The 16,762-nt window shown below is 47.3% G+C and overlaps 1 protein-coding gene across 1 annotated transcript; it reads right to left on the reverse strand.

The window, feature by feature from the left end:
* Positions 1-388: 388 nt before the first annotated feature.
* On the reverse strand, positions 389-11,428 carry LOC128298946 (E3 ubiquitin-protein ligase TRIP12). Its single transcript, XM_053034761.1, has 8 exons — positions 4,836-11,428; positions 4,409-4,748; positions 3,964-4,325; positions 3,590-3,886; positions 2,777-3,514; positions 2,495-2,683; positions 2,209-2,410; positions 389-2,126 (listed from the first exon to the last, which is right to left on the reverse strand). The coding sequence occupies exons 1-8, from the start codon at positions 11,400-11,402 to the stop codon at positions 1,663-1,665; spliced, it is 9,159 nt and encodes a 3,052-aa protein (XP_052890721.1). The 5' UTR covers positions 11,403-11,428; the 3' UTR covers positions 389-1,662.
* Positions 11,429-16,762: the final 5,334 nt, after the last annotated feature.

Here is a 16,762-nt window from a genome sequence, read left to right on the forward strand (position 1 = left end):
TCTAGATATATATACGTATGCCGATACTTCGGTGAATATGCTGAAACACTACCAACGATATTTATTTATCGAATACGATCACTTATCTTTTGGGTAGAATTTGTATCTGTGCCGAAGAAGCACATTTTATTTATACATTTGATTTATCCATGCAGCGCTTTTGCACGTAGCGCCGTAATCGCAGTTCCTTTCTATCAATCATGAATAAGGATTCATAAACGTGCTCAACAGCACCGCTGTAGTACGGCTAGGATCTGTTCTTCGCAGCAAACAATGACTATCAAATAACCTTTTTTCCTTAATGGTGAACATGAAAGTTTCTTTAAAATATAAAATGTAGACACTGAAATGTTTGAAATATCGCTAACGTAAGAAAAAAACTCATGCATAGAGAATGATTAAGAAAAAAAATATATTCCCTTTTTGCCTACATTTCTTCACTACAGCATCGATCTTTACAAAGACATTTTTCGAACGTGAAGCGAACATTTTGTCACAATTACGTGTTTGCCTTGTTGTTGCAATTTTGGTTCAATTCGCATCTTACTTTCTCGCTGCACAGGATCACACAACAGAAGAGAAAAAATCTCAACCTTAATTACTCGCGCAGTAGAAACCAATGGTCTTCCTCCAACATAAACATTGTTCGTTTGTTTTTATGCGGTGGGATTTCATAAAACTGCGTACCACCCTCGCCCAAACAATATCGATTGGTTTAATGCAACTAAAGGCTCTCTGGTGTTGTCTAACCAATTTGAATACCTTTCGCGAAGTGGTTTATATTCGTGATACTTCTGTGCTCATATCCAGCAAAACATTTAGTGACTACCGTAACCTAATTTAGCAATCGTTATTGATAATATTGTTAGTTGATTCGACAACCTCTTGTGTTGCCCAAGATCATTTCTTATTTCATGTGTGTCTTACTCTGTGTAACTATTATGTATTTGTTATGCCAGTTTGTTTATGTGTAGATTTGGCTGCAAAAGGAAATCCTCTCACTAAATTCTCATTCAAATGCCAAGCTGTGTGCAAAGATGTACGTCATTCCAGTGCCTGGAATACTGTTTTTCGCACCCTTTACCTAACACTCGAGTATGCACACAGAAAGCTCGCTTGCCTAGTGCCGCGAATCCTAGTTGTGAGATATTTTTTTCGACCACAAAATATACATTTCTGATTCCACAATGTGAATCTTCCCACTCCGATTTCTCGATTGATACGGCTATTCATGTCACCTGTGGTCTATACTGTATGCATTATCGCCCCTTTATTCAATTTCAATTCTATCTCTAAGGATTATCCCATTATTATTTAAGACTTGTAGTGAGCTTTATATGTATATATACCAAGACTCTATAGTAAAAAGGATTATTTACAGCGATAGTTTTTGCCACCCAGACTATACCCCTTTGGCATGAGGACTCTAGGGCAACGCATTCGTACAACAATCATTTAGCTACCACACAGAGGAATAGAAATTTTGATATCGTATCCATGGCAACGCGCCGCGATTTGCTGCGAAATGTTTGATAATCACGCACGATGAAGAAAACATGTCCCATGGTTGTATATTGCACCACAAGGGACTATTGATGATTCCCGCGTACATTCGAAGACTCACGAGCACGCTGGCTTGTGGAGAAACCCTCTTCACCGAATTTACGACAGATGGAAGCTCATGCTTCCCTCGCTGGCGGCTATTTTCAGCTTTTGACGCATCACCTCACGATTCGAGTAGTCCGGCAGCTTTAGATAGTTGACGCACGTCATCACCGATGGCAGATACTCGTCCGGATTTTGATTGCCGTCCATTTTTTTGCGCACAATGGTCAGCGGCGGAGTGAGAGACTTGAAACCACCCGTTGGCAGTCGCGGACTACCTGTGACAAACTGCAAAAACAGACGTTGTTCGTCCCGATTGTACGTTGCGAGAATTTCGTAGAAAAATTGAATTGCCGGTGAGTCTTGGCTAAAACCATGATCCGTCCGACAGCTTTCAGAAAGCATTCGAACATCCCAACGCTGCTGATTTGTTCCACCGATGCCAGAACCACAGAAAACGTTTTCTAGCTCCTCCGGGTAGAACATTTGCAGACGATTCATCGGGAAAACCGTATCAAATCCTACAAGAAAGGATGAATGAATAACAATATGATTAAATATCTACTAAACCAAACAACCGGGTGTGATAAAAAATTGACTTACCTTCGCGAAGTGCTTCAAACTGACGTGATACTCCTTCGGCCAAGAACCAGTGCGTCACGAGGGAGATGTACTGATGTAGATTGTTGATCGTCACCGCCATATCACGCCCACCACGTCGCAGTTCAATGTTTGGATGACCTGGCAGGACAAAGTCTAGACCCAAATCCGAAATTGGACATCCGTCCAAATCAAGTGCTTCAATCTACGAAAAAGGCAAAGGTTGATGTTGGTGTAAGAAATATCATCGATTAGAATGATTGTTATGAAGATGTTTTTTCAGACCTACCTTTTCAGTCTTTTCCATGGCATTACAATTCGGATCTGTCTGGATCTGGTCTCGCTGCTTCACGATTTCGTTCAGACGGAGTAACGTGCTCTGCACTTCCGGTGCAATCTGACCCAAATCATACAAACCGATAGAACTTTCCTCACTCAGCATCCAACGGTAAAACGGAATAGAAAACGGCAAATCAAGCTAGAATGAAAAGACAAGGTAAAATAAAGGCAGAGTTAGACACGCGAGTTTCACAGTAATCGATAAGTTTCACAATCAAACAAAACTTCTTACCATTCGACTGTCCATGACCGCCTTGGCCATAAATTTGCCCAAAAACTTGAACTTATGCTTCAAGCGCGAAATCTGCGATGTTTTCGCTGTCTTGCTGAGCGGAATCGGGAACAGTCCTCTCGGAGCATTTACGTACGAAATGGCACCACCACCCATAGCAGCCAGACTACCATTACCGTCCGTGGCACCTCCCAAACCTCCGCCCGACAATGGTGTTATCATCAAACCTTCCACATCTGCAAACGACGAAGGTGGCAGAGCTGGCGGTGGTGTCGAATTGTTCTCCAATTCAGCCTGCTGTGGATTCAGCTGCAGTAGATGATCCGATTGCTCAATGAGCATGTTTAAGGAATTGTCGTTGCTGATGATGAAGCTGCTGTTGTCGTCGCTTACACCACTGACACTGTTGTTGGCGGCCTCGTCGCTGCCACGATTTGATCCAAGCGACGAACGAGTAGTCGTCATGCTGACGAGTGTCATCGTTGTTGCTGTTGTGGTCGTATCCAAGCTGGCGTCCTCAAGAGCCCCACCACCAAGCGATGACTTGACAATGTTGTCCGCAATCGAGGTCGATTGTTGGTTATTGTTTTTATAGCTATCACTATCATTCCATAAGCCTAAATCACAGCGTTGCAGTTCCGTCGAGACCAGCGCGTAGAACTCGAGCGTTGGCCCCAGTCCGGTACCGACCTCGTTCTCATACTGAATTTCCAGCAGAGCCTTCGAGTGACCAAAGTCCTATGAAATGGCGATGAAGAGAGCAACAAGTGTGAGAACAATTCCGCCCAATGGAGCTTTCTTGCATAAACCTACCTGAATGATCGATTCTGCTTGCTTCAGTATGTCTTCCCGGGAAATGGCCCGTTTTCGACGGTCGAGACGCGGAGTTACGCGTTCGCTCGTGTCGGCCGAGTTGAGATCAGGAGTCGTATCGAGCAGACGCTGCAGCGCCCTGTCACGATCGAATGAAACAGCGTAGAAAAGCAGGTGACGCGTTTCGAAGGGGAAAAGGAACGGACATGCCACCGCAATCTGTTGCAACCATTGAGGTAAATTGCCAGTCATTATAACTAGCGGATCCTGCAGCTGACGACTCGCTTTGGCTGCAATCTAAAACAATAAACCATTTTAGTGAGTTGAGGCAGTTGTATGTGCCTACTTCCTTTGGTTGCGCCCTTCTTACTTACCTTCGAATGAATGAAATCAGCTTGCGGAACAATCGGTATGTGCGGCACCGAAAAGTAAAGCGTCGCCCAGTGTCGATTGAGTGCGTTTATTATACGCAACATGCAAAGCGCGTCGAGGGAAGCGTCCTGTACCGTTACTACATCCGGCAGCTTCGAAGCAAGGAACGAACCAAGCGGAGACACTACAGCCGGCACTTGCCCATCGATCCAGAATTCTGGTTTTCGGCGCATAAGCTTCGATTGCGATGAATTTTTGCTATTCTTTCGTGATGATCCCGATGCACCCTTGGTCGAACCACTCGTTTCTTCTTCTACGGGACGGTAGTAGATAGTATGCTGCTGCACCCAAATACTGGCACTTCCTGCAATGGGATCGGTGCGAACAAGAATAGCATCCACAATTATACGCCTATCGATTCTATACTAGGGATTCAACGTTACTTACCTATCGGTGTTTCGGTATCAGTATCCGTTTCAGACTGATCGTTTACCAGTGGCGAATACTGACGAATGGCCTGGTACACGGTCATATTGTACGGGAGCACATGTTCGCCAATCAAAAACTGTAGCTTGTGTTTCAATCCACCCATTGATATCATGGCCGCAGCATCAATATTATCAATGTCCTCTTCCGAGTCCTCTTCACTGTCCACGCGGATACCACCGTATCCTCGCACTACTAAATATCTTTCGATGGCCTGCACCAACGCCAGTGGATCGATTTTTACTGTACCACCCTTCCATTGGCGCAAATTTGTACATTCTGGATGGCGTTGAAGATTGCACTGCAAGATAGAGTGGAAAATAAGTATAAATCATCCCAAACGAACAAACGCCACTACCAATGTTCCCTTTAACTTCATATATCTTACCTTCAGTTGATGTGTGTTGAAGAATTTAAGAGCACTTGTGTTAGATCGTCCGCCGACGCCAGCAGGAAAATCGTGCACCTTCACCGGAAACTGTTCGAGCTGTGTGACGCATCCGTTCAACTTTGCCACTAGCGCACTGAAAGCTGCTCCGTCCATACCAGCTGGCGTACCTGCACCCATGTGGGAATAGCTTGCATCCAACGGCAATCCGGCAAACACGTGCAAAAACATTCGTAAACGTGTCGCTCGTTCAACTAGCGGATTTTCATCGTTTGCCATGTAGTTCAACATCGCACGAATCAAACCAGAATGGTTCACCTCGAACGGTGATATGTCGCTTTCCATCAAAATGTCACGCAGTTCCTGCAGCGCATTCAAACATTCGTCCTTACGACCGTCCAGTTTGCGTATGGCATCGGTAAGCCGGATCAAGATCGTGCAGGCCGGATGTTGCTCGAGGGCACCACCACCACCCATTCCACCGGCGCCATCCGATGTACCGCTTGTCGTATCCGCGGAATAGCGATTTACAAACAATACTGCCTGATCGCGAATCCACTGACGAGCCTTTTCACGATTTCCGGCCGCAATAAGGTTGGAATTTGAATGGCTCTTGTTTAGCGAGCTTCCACTGCTTCCATCCTTGCCGTAGCCCGATCCCGACGAAGAAGCATTATGGGACGTAGACGCCGTCGAAGAGGATGACGATTGCCGACCCCAGCGGGCTGGATTCAGTGATGCAAGGAACGAAGTCGTTTTCGATGACGCACCTGTAAAGCGAGAGCGCGAAGATCCCGAACCGGACGCAGGTGTGTGGCGTCCAGAGGATGAGGAGCTTGCTCCCATTGTGGTTGCCTTGTTGATGAATTCCTGCATCACAGATGACACACCGCCGGATGATCCACTGTTGCTAGCTACACCGCTTGCACTCGACATGGAGGTGGCACCATGACCGGCAGAGGAAGAACTTGCTCCACCTGATGCGTGGGCATCATCGTGACGTGATTTAGATTTCGAACTGCCCTGTGATTTTCGTTTTGGTGGAACCTTTCGCTTGAGAATGTCGGACATTTTTAACTGACCCGGATTGTTACTGTTGCTACTACTGCTGCTGCCCTCATGTGAAGCGTGATGTCCCGCGTTTGTTACTGCGGAGCTACTGTTCGGGGAAATCACCATTCCCTGCGCCACGCCTACTCCGTGCATCCCCGGACCGCTGTTGCTGACTACGGCTGTTCCTGCACTGGGAGCTCCTACAACGGTGGTTCCCGCCAGAAGAGCAACGTTACTCTGATCCGACACGGCAACATTGTAACCAGCGAAAGCGTCGGAGAAGTGTTGTGTTGATTGATACATATGCGTCACCGATGCGCCGGTCGGATGATGGCTCTGATGATGAGGGATGGCGTGTGGCAGAGAATGACCTTGAGGATGGGACTGATGGTGATTCATCGGGTTCATAGCAGCGGCAGCAGCTGAGTTATAGATAGCATTCAGCAGAATGTTCCCATTGCCCGTCGTTGTGACGGTAGCAGTTACGATCGAGGTCCCGGGGACTGGTTGCACTATGGGTTGCACCGTAGCTCCACTCGTGCCCGCATCTAGATGGTGATGCAAATTCGCAACCGGCATATGCTGACCAGGGGCAGCAACATGTCCACTGACGGAGTGCGGCATCAGGTTCATCAAGTGATGATGGTGATGGTGGTGTACCGCTGCTTGTTGTCGCATCGACGAAGGTTTGTTTAGGTTTATGGCAGCTGCAGAAGCAGATGCTGTAGTGTAGTTGTTGCTGCTGCTGGTCATTGCCATCGTTCCTGCTGCTGACGACGAAGACTGCTGTTGTTGTTGATGATGATGATGCGGCACATGTTGGTGATGGTGATGAGAACTCATCTTCGTGCTGGCCATCATCATCGCCGAGGAAAGATTCTTCACGTGCGATCCACCCGCATTTCCACCGATTGCTATTGCAACCTGACCGCCTCCAGCCTTCGAGCTGGACGCAATGGCACTGCTGTCAAAATCAAAGGTCGGTCCACTACCGCCCGTCGGATGAATTGTGGCAGATGCAGGCGCACTCTGCGTCCCTCCGGTGGATTTTGGAGACGGTGCGGCGCAGATCGGTATCGACGGGTCAGTCAATTGTTTGAACTGATGCATCACGCCTTCTCGGCGGAAGTGCATCCCGAACACTTCCGGTAGTTTGTGCATCAGAATGTCCGCCATCTGCATCGCACCGACGACAATGCGCATATCGTTCGATGCCATCATGCCGGCGATGTGTGACGAAACAAGCTGATTTTTCAGAACGTCCCGCAACAAATCTCCGTTAGCAAAGTATACCATACGCAACAGTGCACGGAGACATTTGTAACGTACCGAGGGACCGGCAGAAGAACTGTACACTTCGTACAGTACTGAGAACAGGTTGCGAATAAACTCCGCTGCTAAACCACGCTCTTCCTTCAAGCAAGCAATTCTTGCATCACGCTGTGCATTCGGAGGCCTTGTGGCGAGATTTAACGATCCTGTCCCAATAACAGCGACGGCCGTGGATGAAGCAGCATGCTCCACATTTCCTGCCATAGCGCTACATTCTGCCGATACTGCCTTGACGATGCTTCCGCTTGCCGTTGGTGGACTCACAATGACTGCGGCAGTTACCGCCGCTGCAGCTTCTGCGGCGGCAGCAGCTGCCGCGCCTTGCTGCGCCAGCAGCTGATGATTTATCTTCCGTTGCACGGACCGTGTCGTTCCAGTATCCTCGTTAATTTGCTGCATAGAGTGGAAATCGATTGTGTACGTGCGTCCTAGCGTGCTAAGACTGATTTCATCGTCCGAATTCAGGTGCGCTGCTTCAATCATACGTGAATCGATGGACGAATAGGGTCGCCATACGCCACGATCATCACGCCATTGCCACTGGACCGCATCCTGCACAGTCGGTTGGGGCCGCTCGAGCAGTGCATCCACCGCGAAAATTCCATCCGTTGGTAAACGGGGCATCAGTTCCCCGATCAAACAGGTGATTTCATACAATTCTGACGGACTACGAGGAACTAATTCCACGTCGCATGTAACAGATTCCGCCGATCCTGTCAGCAAGTACAGTAGCGTCGAAGCGATATCGTTCTTCAAGAGTGTAATGGCCAAATCTGGACAGTTGGCACACATTACGCTTAGCATTCGTACCACATTTGTAAAAGTGCCACTGTTCAGCACGGATGGAGTTACTACCAGCAGTTGCTGACAATTCTTTAGCAATTCCATGCTGGCTATCTCCTGCAGTACGGCTTGATCGTGCTGGAAACTGTCCACCAGTCGATAAAACGCCGTACAAATGCTTTCGACACTCTTCTTGTCTTGTTGTGCGAGCAGCCGGGCAAGTAGTGCCAGCGAATCTTTTACGAAGTGAAACTCTTCCGTGTGTAAATTTAAACAGCAGTTAGCCGTGATGGCCAGAGCAGCGCGTTGCGCATTGATGGAGAAAAAGTCCAGAAAGGTGAGACACGACGAGACGCCGTTCGCCTGCAATATACTCTTGTTGTGCCGCCGGGAAAGAATCTCCAGTGCGGTAAGACTTTGTTCCGCCACATCCATGCACTGAATAACTTGCAGTTTTTCGAGAAAGGCTGGAATGGCATCGACCACCGTTCCCGATGAGCGTGGTAAAGCTTCCAACATATATGCAAGAGCGCGGCACGCGTTGTTCATTATGTCGAAGTTGTGTTCCATACGCAGCAGCGTTATAAGTGCCGGCACAACCTGTTTAATGGGAAATCCGGCCAGTGTGTCCTCATTGCCCATGACCAACATTTGGCACATCTCGATGGCGGCTTGCAGTTGCTGGCTCTCGTCGGGACACTGCAATCCTTGGAGCAACTGCTGCGCCTTCGACGAACTACTGTTTGTTCCCATTGTCCGATGCAGCAGATGATGCATCCGTGGCCCAAGCGCTCCAAACAGATGCGGCGGTAGACCACGTGCTTCCAACAGGGCTTGCAGACGACCCACTTCGCTATCATCACTTTCCGAATCTGGATGGGGTGGAACACTTGAACCACCTGCAGCACCCGACCCGGACGACGTCGAAGCGGTAGTGCCGGCTCCCGTTGTACCGGTTGAATGCAACATGTTCACGTCCGGTACGGTCGACGAAGATGTGGACTGATGCGGTGGCACTCCTCCAGAAGAGGAGGCCGACGATGACCCTCCTCCACCCAGTGCGGCCTTTGTTAGCTTTATGAACGGATGTGACTGCTGCTGCTGCTGCTGTTGCGAGTTTGCTCCATCGTTGCCACTGTTGTTGTTGTTATTGTTGTTATGACGAGAACCATCGTTGGCCATCGCATTCGAGGTAGAGGGACCACTTCCACTACCACCACCGACTCCCCCTACTGCGCCTGTTCCGTCGAAACTGGTCGCCAAAAGGATCGCCCCCTTCGATGAGCTGCCCTTCGACGAGGAAGTGCCTGCGATCACCGTGGCCGCGTTGCTCAAATGTACGGCACCGGTTGCTACCCCGCCACCACCACCACCTCGGTGATGATGATGATGATGGCTACCGGACCGTGATGATGATGACGCGGATTGCGATTGTGGTTGGTGGTAGGGATTGTTGGTTGGATTTGAGCTAACGCAAGACCCCGTGGTTGCGGATGAATGGGAACTCTTGCCCCGAGAACTGCGTCTTAGTAAACCTCCAACACTTCCACTGCTACGACCTTGCTGTGCTGTTGTACCACTCGGTGCAACTGCTTCGTACTGCTGGTGCGGCAGATGCAACCCACTCGTTTCGCCCACAGCAAACTGCTGCTGCTGCTGCTGCTGATGATGATGATGAAGCAGCTGCTGAGGATGCGCCGGCAGGTGCTGCGGTTGGTAGTGTTGAAAGTGCTGCTGTTGCTGTGCGGAAAAATGGGGTATCTGCTGGGAATGTAGTGCGTAGTGTTGTGGCAACGGCTGCTGACTCTGATGATGATGCACTACCAAATGCTGATGCTGCTGATGCTGTTGCTGGTAATGCTGTAGGCTGACTGTGTTCGATAAATGATGATTGTGATGTTGCTCTCTACTTCCGCTACTACGTGCCGCTAGTCTTGCCCCCAGATTCGGGTGCTGCTGCTGGTATTGCTGCTGGTGGTAGTTATGCTGATTATTATGATCCCCCCCCACTTTCTGGCGCTTTTTGGGCACTTGCGCACCGCTTGACGAACAAGTAGAAGCTGAATACGACGGAGATGATGCAGTCGATACTGCGCTTGAAGATACCTGCGCACCGGTGACGATGCCTAGTTCGTTTACGGTCGCAGTTAGCGTTATATGCTGCTGCTGCTGATTATGCTGATGAGAACGCAAATTTCGAATTGTTAGTCCTTCGACCGCTGATGACTCTACCGTCGGAGCGTTAGACGAAGAGGGCCGTGTAGCAACAGATGTTGTTTCTTGGTGCCACTTACGATCGCCTTTAGAACGCCGCAGGCCCGATTTGATAGCTGCCTTTGACGCGGTTTTAGTCTCTTCTGTCAGTAAATTTTTCCGATCGGCAATCTTACGTAAAAGCTTCGTTGAAGATGTCGACGACGAACTGCCGGATTTTCTTCCCTTGTTTTTGCTTATTGCACGAGACGAAGCGATAAGCGGTAAGGTAGTGCAAACACCTTTGTCTTCACCGTTTATCCGATTACCAGCAGTATGGGATCCTCGCTTCACCTTTGGTTGTGAAGTTTCTGACGGCACACAGATTACTGGTGCTGTGTTGTTTTCGACCGTCCACGAAGACGAAGGGACTGACGATGGTGAACTGCTGTGATCAGATGTTGTATTTCGCTCTGATATTGTGTTATTACTTGCAACCTTTGTACTATCATGAGGACCGGAACCGGTACCTCCTGCTTTTGAAGATGAACCGCCTACTTTGGTAGATGATTTGTTACGATTATTTCGAACGTCTACTATCTTAGAAGGTGTTGCGGATTCTTGATGCTGCTGCTGGTGTTTCTGGTTTTTGAGATCAAATCCGTACTCAACTGTGCTACTGGAACCTACCGCAATGCTACTGCTAGCACTGGTAAACACAAGCTCTTTGGAAGTGGTGCGAGACCGTGTACGGTAGGCTACCGGAACAGCAGCAACTCCTGACTGCTGATCGGCGGTTGTTTTACAGTTCAATGACTGCCGTTTCACGGAGGGATGTTCTGCCGACAAGCTACCGTGTGACAGATCAGCAACACTGCTCAGCGGTAAGCTGTGCTTTCGTTTTACGCTACTACGAGGCTGACTTGATTTATCGGCCGAATCGGAACGCTCTGGCCTTGCAGCAGATTGTGCCTGTGGGACAGCCCCAGGCAATTCCCGCGTTGACGATAAGCTACTTCTGACCACTTCCGATTTGGACGATTTACCTGTTCTGGAACGACGGTTTTCACTATTATGGCTACCGCTACCGGCGGCAACGTCCTTTCGTTGCTGATCCTTCGGTTGTTGCTTTGTTGGTTGCTGCTGTAGATGATGATGCCCCTCCGTCACTGCAGAGAGCACTTGCTTACCAACGGATTCGGCCATAGACGACGCTTACAAGGCTCCCTGTGTCCATTAAACATACCCGGCTGCGTGGTGCGGTTTGTGTAAGCGCGCTAGCTGCGGGGCAATCTTTCAAATCCACTGACCGACGAAAGTATCCGAGCACTCTGTCAACTAATCCAAACGCGACCAACAATGACAGCTGTTTTATGTTGTGCTATGTTTAATGCAAATACAGCATAAATCCAGCACTCCGCCCGCGAGTCCTCTTTTCGATTGGTTCGGCCTTAGTGCGCGGGTTCCTTTCTTCCAATCTTAGCGTAAACGGGAATCGTACTCCAACCCAGTAACAACACAACTTCTGTTACCAGGCAATTTTTCCAGGGATATTACATCTGAAATAGTAAGGGGAAACATGGTTGATTAAAATAAGACTAGCAGTGCTGTTATTAATCACTAGTGGTACTATTTGAAGGCCCTGAACGTGTCCATTTTACAACACTATTTGACGATCTTGGCCGTGCTTAACCAGCCTTTCCTCTAACCGTAGACAGTTAAACCTTTTCAATACCTAGAACCAGGTGCAAAGTATTTAGCAATGGATTAAGCAAAAATATCTGCCCAAATTCTTAATGCCTTTGGAAGTTGCGGGGGCTAGACATCGTTAGTGAGAGTGCAATGAAAAACCCGTTGCGTTACTCGCCTGAACGATGATTGCTTATGTCGTCAGCCACATACAAAGCCTACTACACACTTCACGCTGTGTGTCTGGCTGTTTTCCTGTCGCGACTCTATGTTAACTTGCGAGTGTTGCTGTCTGTGTTCATCCCAGTCCGCTCGGTCGCTCGCTCACGCACGCCAATACCGTACACTACCCATACCGTAAAGGAGCGTGAAAGGAAGCAGAACATAAAAAAGAGGAAATACACCCCGCCGAAATGAGAGAACGCATAGCCAAACGCGAACGAACTCGAATATTCAACGCGCTGACTGAGAATGGGACCCCGGGACCGTGATGCTCATTCCACTCAGGCAACCCTCTGCTGACGAATGGGTATAGATATATTCGAATGTAAATAAAGGTTATTGTCCATTTCAATAACACATCAAAAGCAACAGGAATGGAACAGAAGAAATAAAAAAGCAACCACACCAAAAGATGTGTTGCGGTTGTCGTTGTCGCCTGCAGCATAGCCTCCCGCACATGGTCAAAACAACTCACCGATATACACATCCAACAGCAACAGACTCATCATCATCCACAAACCAGACCACTTCGAGAAACGGATCTCAAACCATTCTAGCAGGCGGATACAGCTACCGGGTAGGAGGGTGGTTCGCCCAGCATAAAAAGCACCTTCACTTAGAATGAATTTGTGCGAGTCAACAGTACGACCATCGACGGCACAAGAACAGCAACAACCCGTCGGAAAGAAACGTATTAATTCATCGGTCGAGAGTTCAGTTCGAGTTCGGTTCGAGTCGGTTGTTGCTTGCTGCAGCATGTACCCTCTCTCTTTTGCAAGACTGTTCTTGTTCGCAGCCAAACGACGCATGAGGCATAAAGGAGAGCTCGCAGACAAAAGACCAAAGAAAGGAAAATCACGAAAACGAAACCTTAATCATCATCTCCTGCGCCCGACTGAAAACACGCCGCATGGAAAACCGGAATCACAGCCTATATAGGTATCCGTCTCGGCTAGCAGAACAGGCAGCAAAGAAGTTGTATTTATGTTTGTTGACCCGTGTACGATAGGGCCACAGGCATATGCTTTACTCTGTATCAACTCTCCATGGGGTATTCAACATGCAAAAGGGTAGTTTGTTAGTGAGTTACAGCATGGACCTAGTTGTTACTACGATAGTAGTAATTTACACCAACTCTCCAAAATATCACAATATTAATACACCAATCTAGAGCGACCAGCCGGGATATAACTGTGTATCACCAACCTGATCGAATCGTCCACGGGAAAATCCTAGAACCGTTCAATTTTAGTGCTGGAAAAGTTATGTTTCCAAAAACATAAGCCGCTTATTTTCATCTTTTCTCATCCATGGTATATTAAAGGTTGGCTCAAGCGCTGATTTTTTCAAACAAACCAACCATGAACACCTGAACGGAGAACTGAAACCTGCCAGGAAGCATCAGGTCAACTTCGGCAATTTCGGGATATGTCGAGGGACTGGGTACCATCGATTAATTTCTCTCCTCATCCTTAAGCAGCCTGCAAGCGCATCATGCACCGTATTTTTCATTAGCTATCATTTGCTTGTTTTTTTTTCAGGATGCGATTTCGTCTGTCTCTTCAAACCTTCATTCGCCATTCATTTCAACCTTTTTTTCCTGCACACTTGGTGTGTGTGTGTGTGTATGCCACCTTATTAAAGAACACTTTCCCCTTGGTGCTTCTTTTATATGACCGCACAGCGTTCTGTCCTGAACTGCTCTCGAAACTGGAATATATGTATGTCGTATTCAAATGCAAATGGCCATTACTCGTGCTGCCTTATTTTCCCTCATCGAACAGTAACGAAAATAATAATCACCATGGCAACACACATGACGATAAGATTACAAAACCTTTCCACATCATACACACATTTCTGCCGTACGATTTTGTCACAAGCCAGCGAATGCCAACGTGAACTACGATAACGTGGTCTGTCCAAATCTAGGTTCTAGGCAAACGTGTACATTTGCTGTGGTGTTCAAGCTTCAAACCCGCATTCAATGGTGGCTTGATCGAAAAGGGAAAGCCAGACAACAACAACAAAAATTATGCACATATGCTGCACCGTCGTTCTTGGTTACTTTCAGCCAAAAAAAAAAGGTTACTGACCTTTCTATGCTAGCCATACGGCGTAAAACGGTCGACAGCAAGCCAGCATATCCGTCGCTCCGTAATGATGCCCTCGCAAGAACTGTGTCTCGTGTCAGGCGTGTTTATCCCTCATGCGCATATACATTGTACCGCAATAAAATGCCAAAACCAAAGACGAAGGGTTCTCGCTAATGTAAAATCACACTCCGATTGCACGCCACTCCGTTGCGTTCAATAAAGTGCGCCGTAGCTCACCATTCTGTCTAATAGCAGCATTACAATCATATAGGCGCTGCTGCTGTACTTCAATTCCGTGAGATGTACACAAGCGCATTTTTATTAACTAACGTTTCGAAACATCCGCTTGGGTCGCATGAGCGCCGGACGTACAATTGATTCTCTTATTGAACTCATTCCACCCTCGATGGGGCTCTATGTGAACAAGTCCTGCAAATTACATTTGAAACGCAAAGTATGTAATATTAATCAGAAAATGGACAATACAAAATGTCCTCACACTTGCAAATTTAATCTAAACGAACGCAATATTATTCAACTAGAATGCTAGGGATCAACAATTCCATCTGCGTCACCACAGTTCTGAACGCATCGAGAGAGCACTGGAGGAAACAATGAATCATATAAAAACTTTACAGAACAGAAAGAAACCCCGACTTTTCACAATACTCACATTTGAGCGAATCGTAAACTTGAACCCGAAGGAAAACATCGAGCAGCACCGCCAAGTTCGATTTTTCTAATCGTGTGTGAAAATAGCCACCAGGAAACCAACCAGAGAGCTTTAATTGAACACTACGTCTCTGTGCAAATACGCCATAGAAACGCACTACTGAGCTGAAAAGAAACGATTGCCTGTACGGCAGTGTACGGCCATGACGATATGGTTCTAATATTTATATTTAAAAAAGCAACAGAGCCGCATCACTTTTAATTCCCGACACCCAACTGCGACCGAGAAGAGCTAACGAATGGCAGCAACGCAAGGCATGCAGCAGTGGACATAGCAGAAACAAATTTGGATTGCAATACAAATTGGTAAGATTTTTTCAACCCTTCTCTCGTTTCCGAATCGTTTCACGTTGCTTCCTTTTTCCGTAGCAGAATGTGTGATGTGTTCAAGGAAAAATGCTAGCGCAAGTGTTTGCAGCAGCAGCTTTCCGGATTGGCTGACAGGAGGTACACCACCAGCGCTGCTGACAGAGCTGATATAGAAATTTTCAACAAAATGGCCTGCTGCCTATCTAGCCATTCGTACGAGTTTGACTCAGATCGCGGATCACGAAGCAAGCACAAAAATTCGAAAACTCCTCCATCCGGACGCAACTGAGCTGTGCGATGGAATTATCAATAGCTAGGCTCGACGGCAACGTACGTCGACGGTACTATATTTGTTCAATCTGTTCTTAATGCACGACACGACGACTTGGTTGCCAGCCATTTTTAGAGGATTGGCACATTTCATGCGCTCCCGCACTTTATTATGTAATTATGGCCCGTTTTGCGAACAGCTTTGATCGCATAACGGTGACAACGTACTCACCATCATCCCGTCGTGACTTTAAACCACAAATTCACCGCAAGAACAACTATTTCTGGTAATTTTTCTAACGATGAACAAAGGAAGTGTCGCAACGATTCGATCCCCTGGAAGAAATGCTCTGCCTTTGCCTTCTCTTTCGTGCTACTGACGTTTAACGTTCGATTTCAAAACACACGCACACTACGCCAGCCGACGCGTGTGTGAATGTTTGTGCAAGCAGTGGGCAATTGTCAAACCGTCTGGCAGTTTGCGATTCCCAAGTAGCTCATTTTCTTGACAATTATTTTCTTTGGGCCACGATAGCTTCGATAGTGGAAACGTTTTCACCGAGTACTCTGCATATGAATGCATTGCATCCAACAATTAAATCTGCCAAAGCAAGAAAACATGACATTATATTTTTCCAGGCCGCGGTCCGGGCGGTACGGTTGAAAACGCTGAGGTTGCCCAAAATGGGCTGATAAGATATGATCAGTTTTACAATACAACCAGTCTGGGTTTATAATCTCTATTGCACCATTCCTCTATGTCTTTACTTTCAATATCTATAGGGCGCCACCGGTGGTGTACTTCGTAGCGAGGCCAGTCAAACGCGACGGGACTGGTACAAATTTCCAACCGGACCGTGAACGCCTGTATCAAGGCTACAGGGTAAACAAGTCTAATATACCAAAAATGGCAGGCATGACCTAAGTACGTCGTTACACCAAGAATAAAAACAAGATCTCGAACACCCGGGCAAGCACGAACAAAGTTATACAATGAAGAAATGCTTGCCTGTTTAAACAGTAAAAAAAGTTTCTGAATAATTCAGTAACACAACATGAGCGATGACACAATTTCCCTACAAATGTTTTAATAAAATACACTACCTGGCGATTAATTATATAATTGGGATGATGAAATTGACAATTTCAATGAAATAACATTGCGATTGATTTGATAATGAAGTAACTTTCATCATGTGAAAGATGCACGAAGTCGGAACTCAAAAGCTAAATTCGTGATCCAAAAGA

This window comes from Anopheles moucheti, chromosome 2, assembly GCF_943734755.1.
Source record: "Anopheles moucheti chromosome 2, idAnoMoucSN_F20_07, whole genome shotgun sequence".
NCBI lineage: Eukaryota > Metazoa > Arthropoda > Insecta > Diptera > Culicidae > Anopheles > Anopheles moucheti.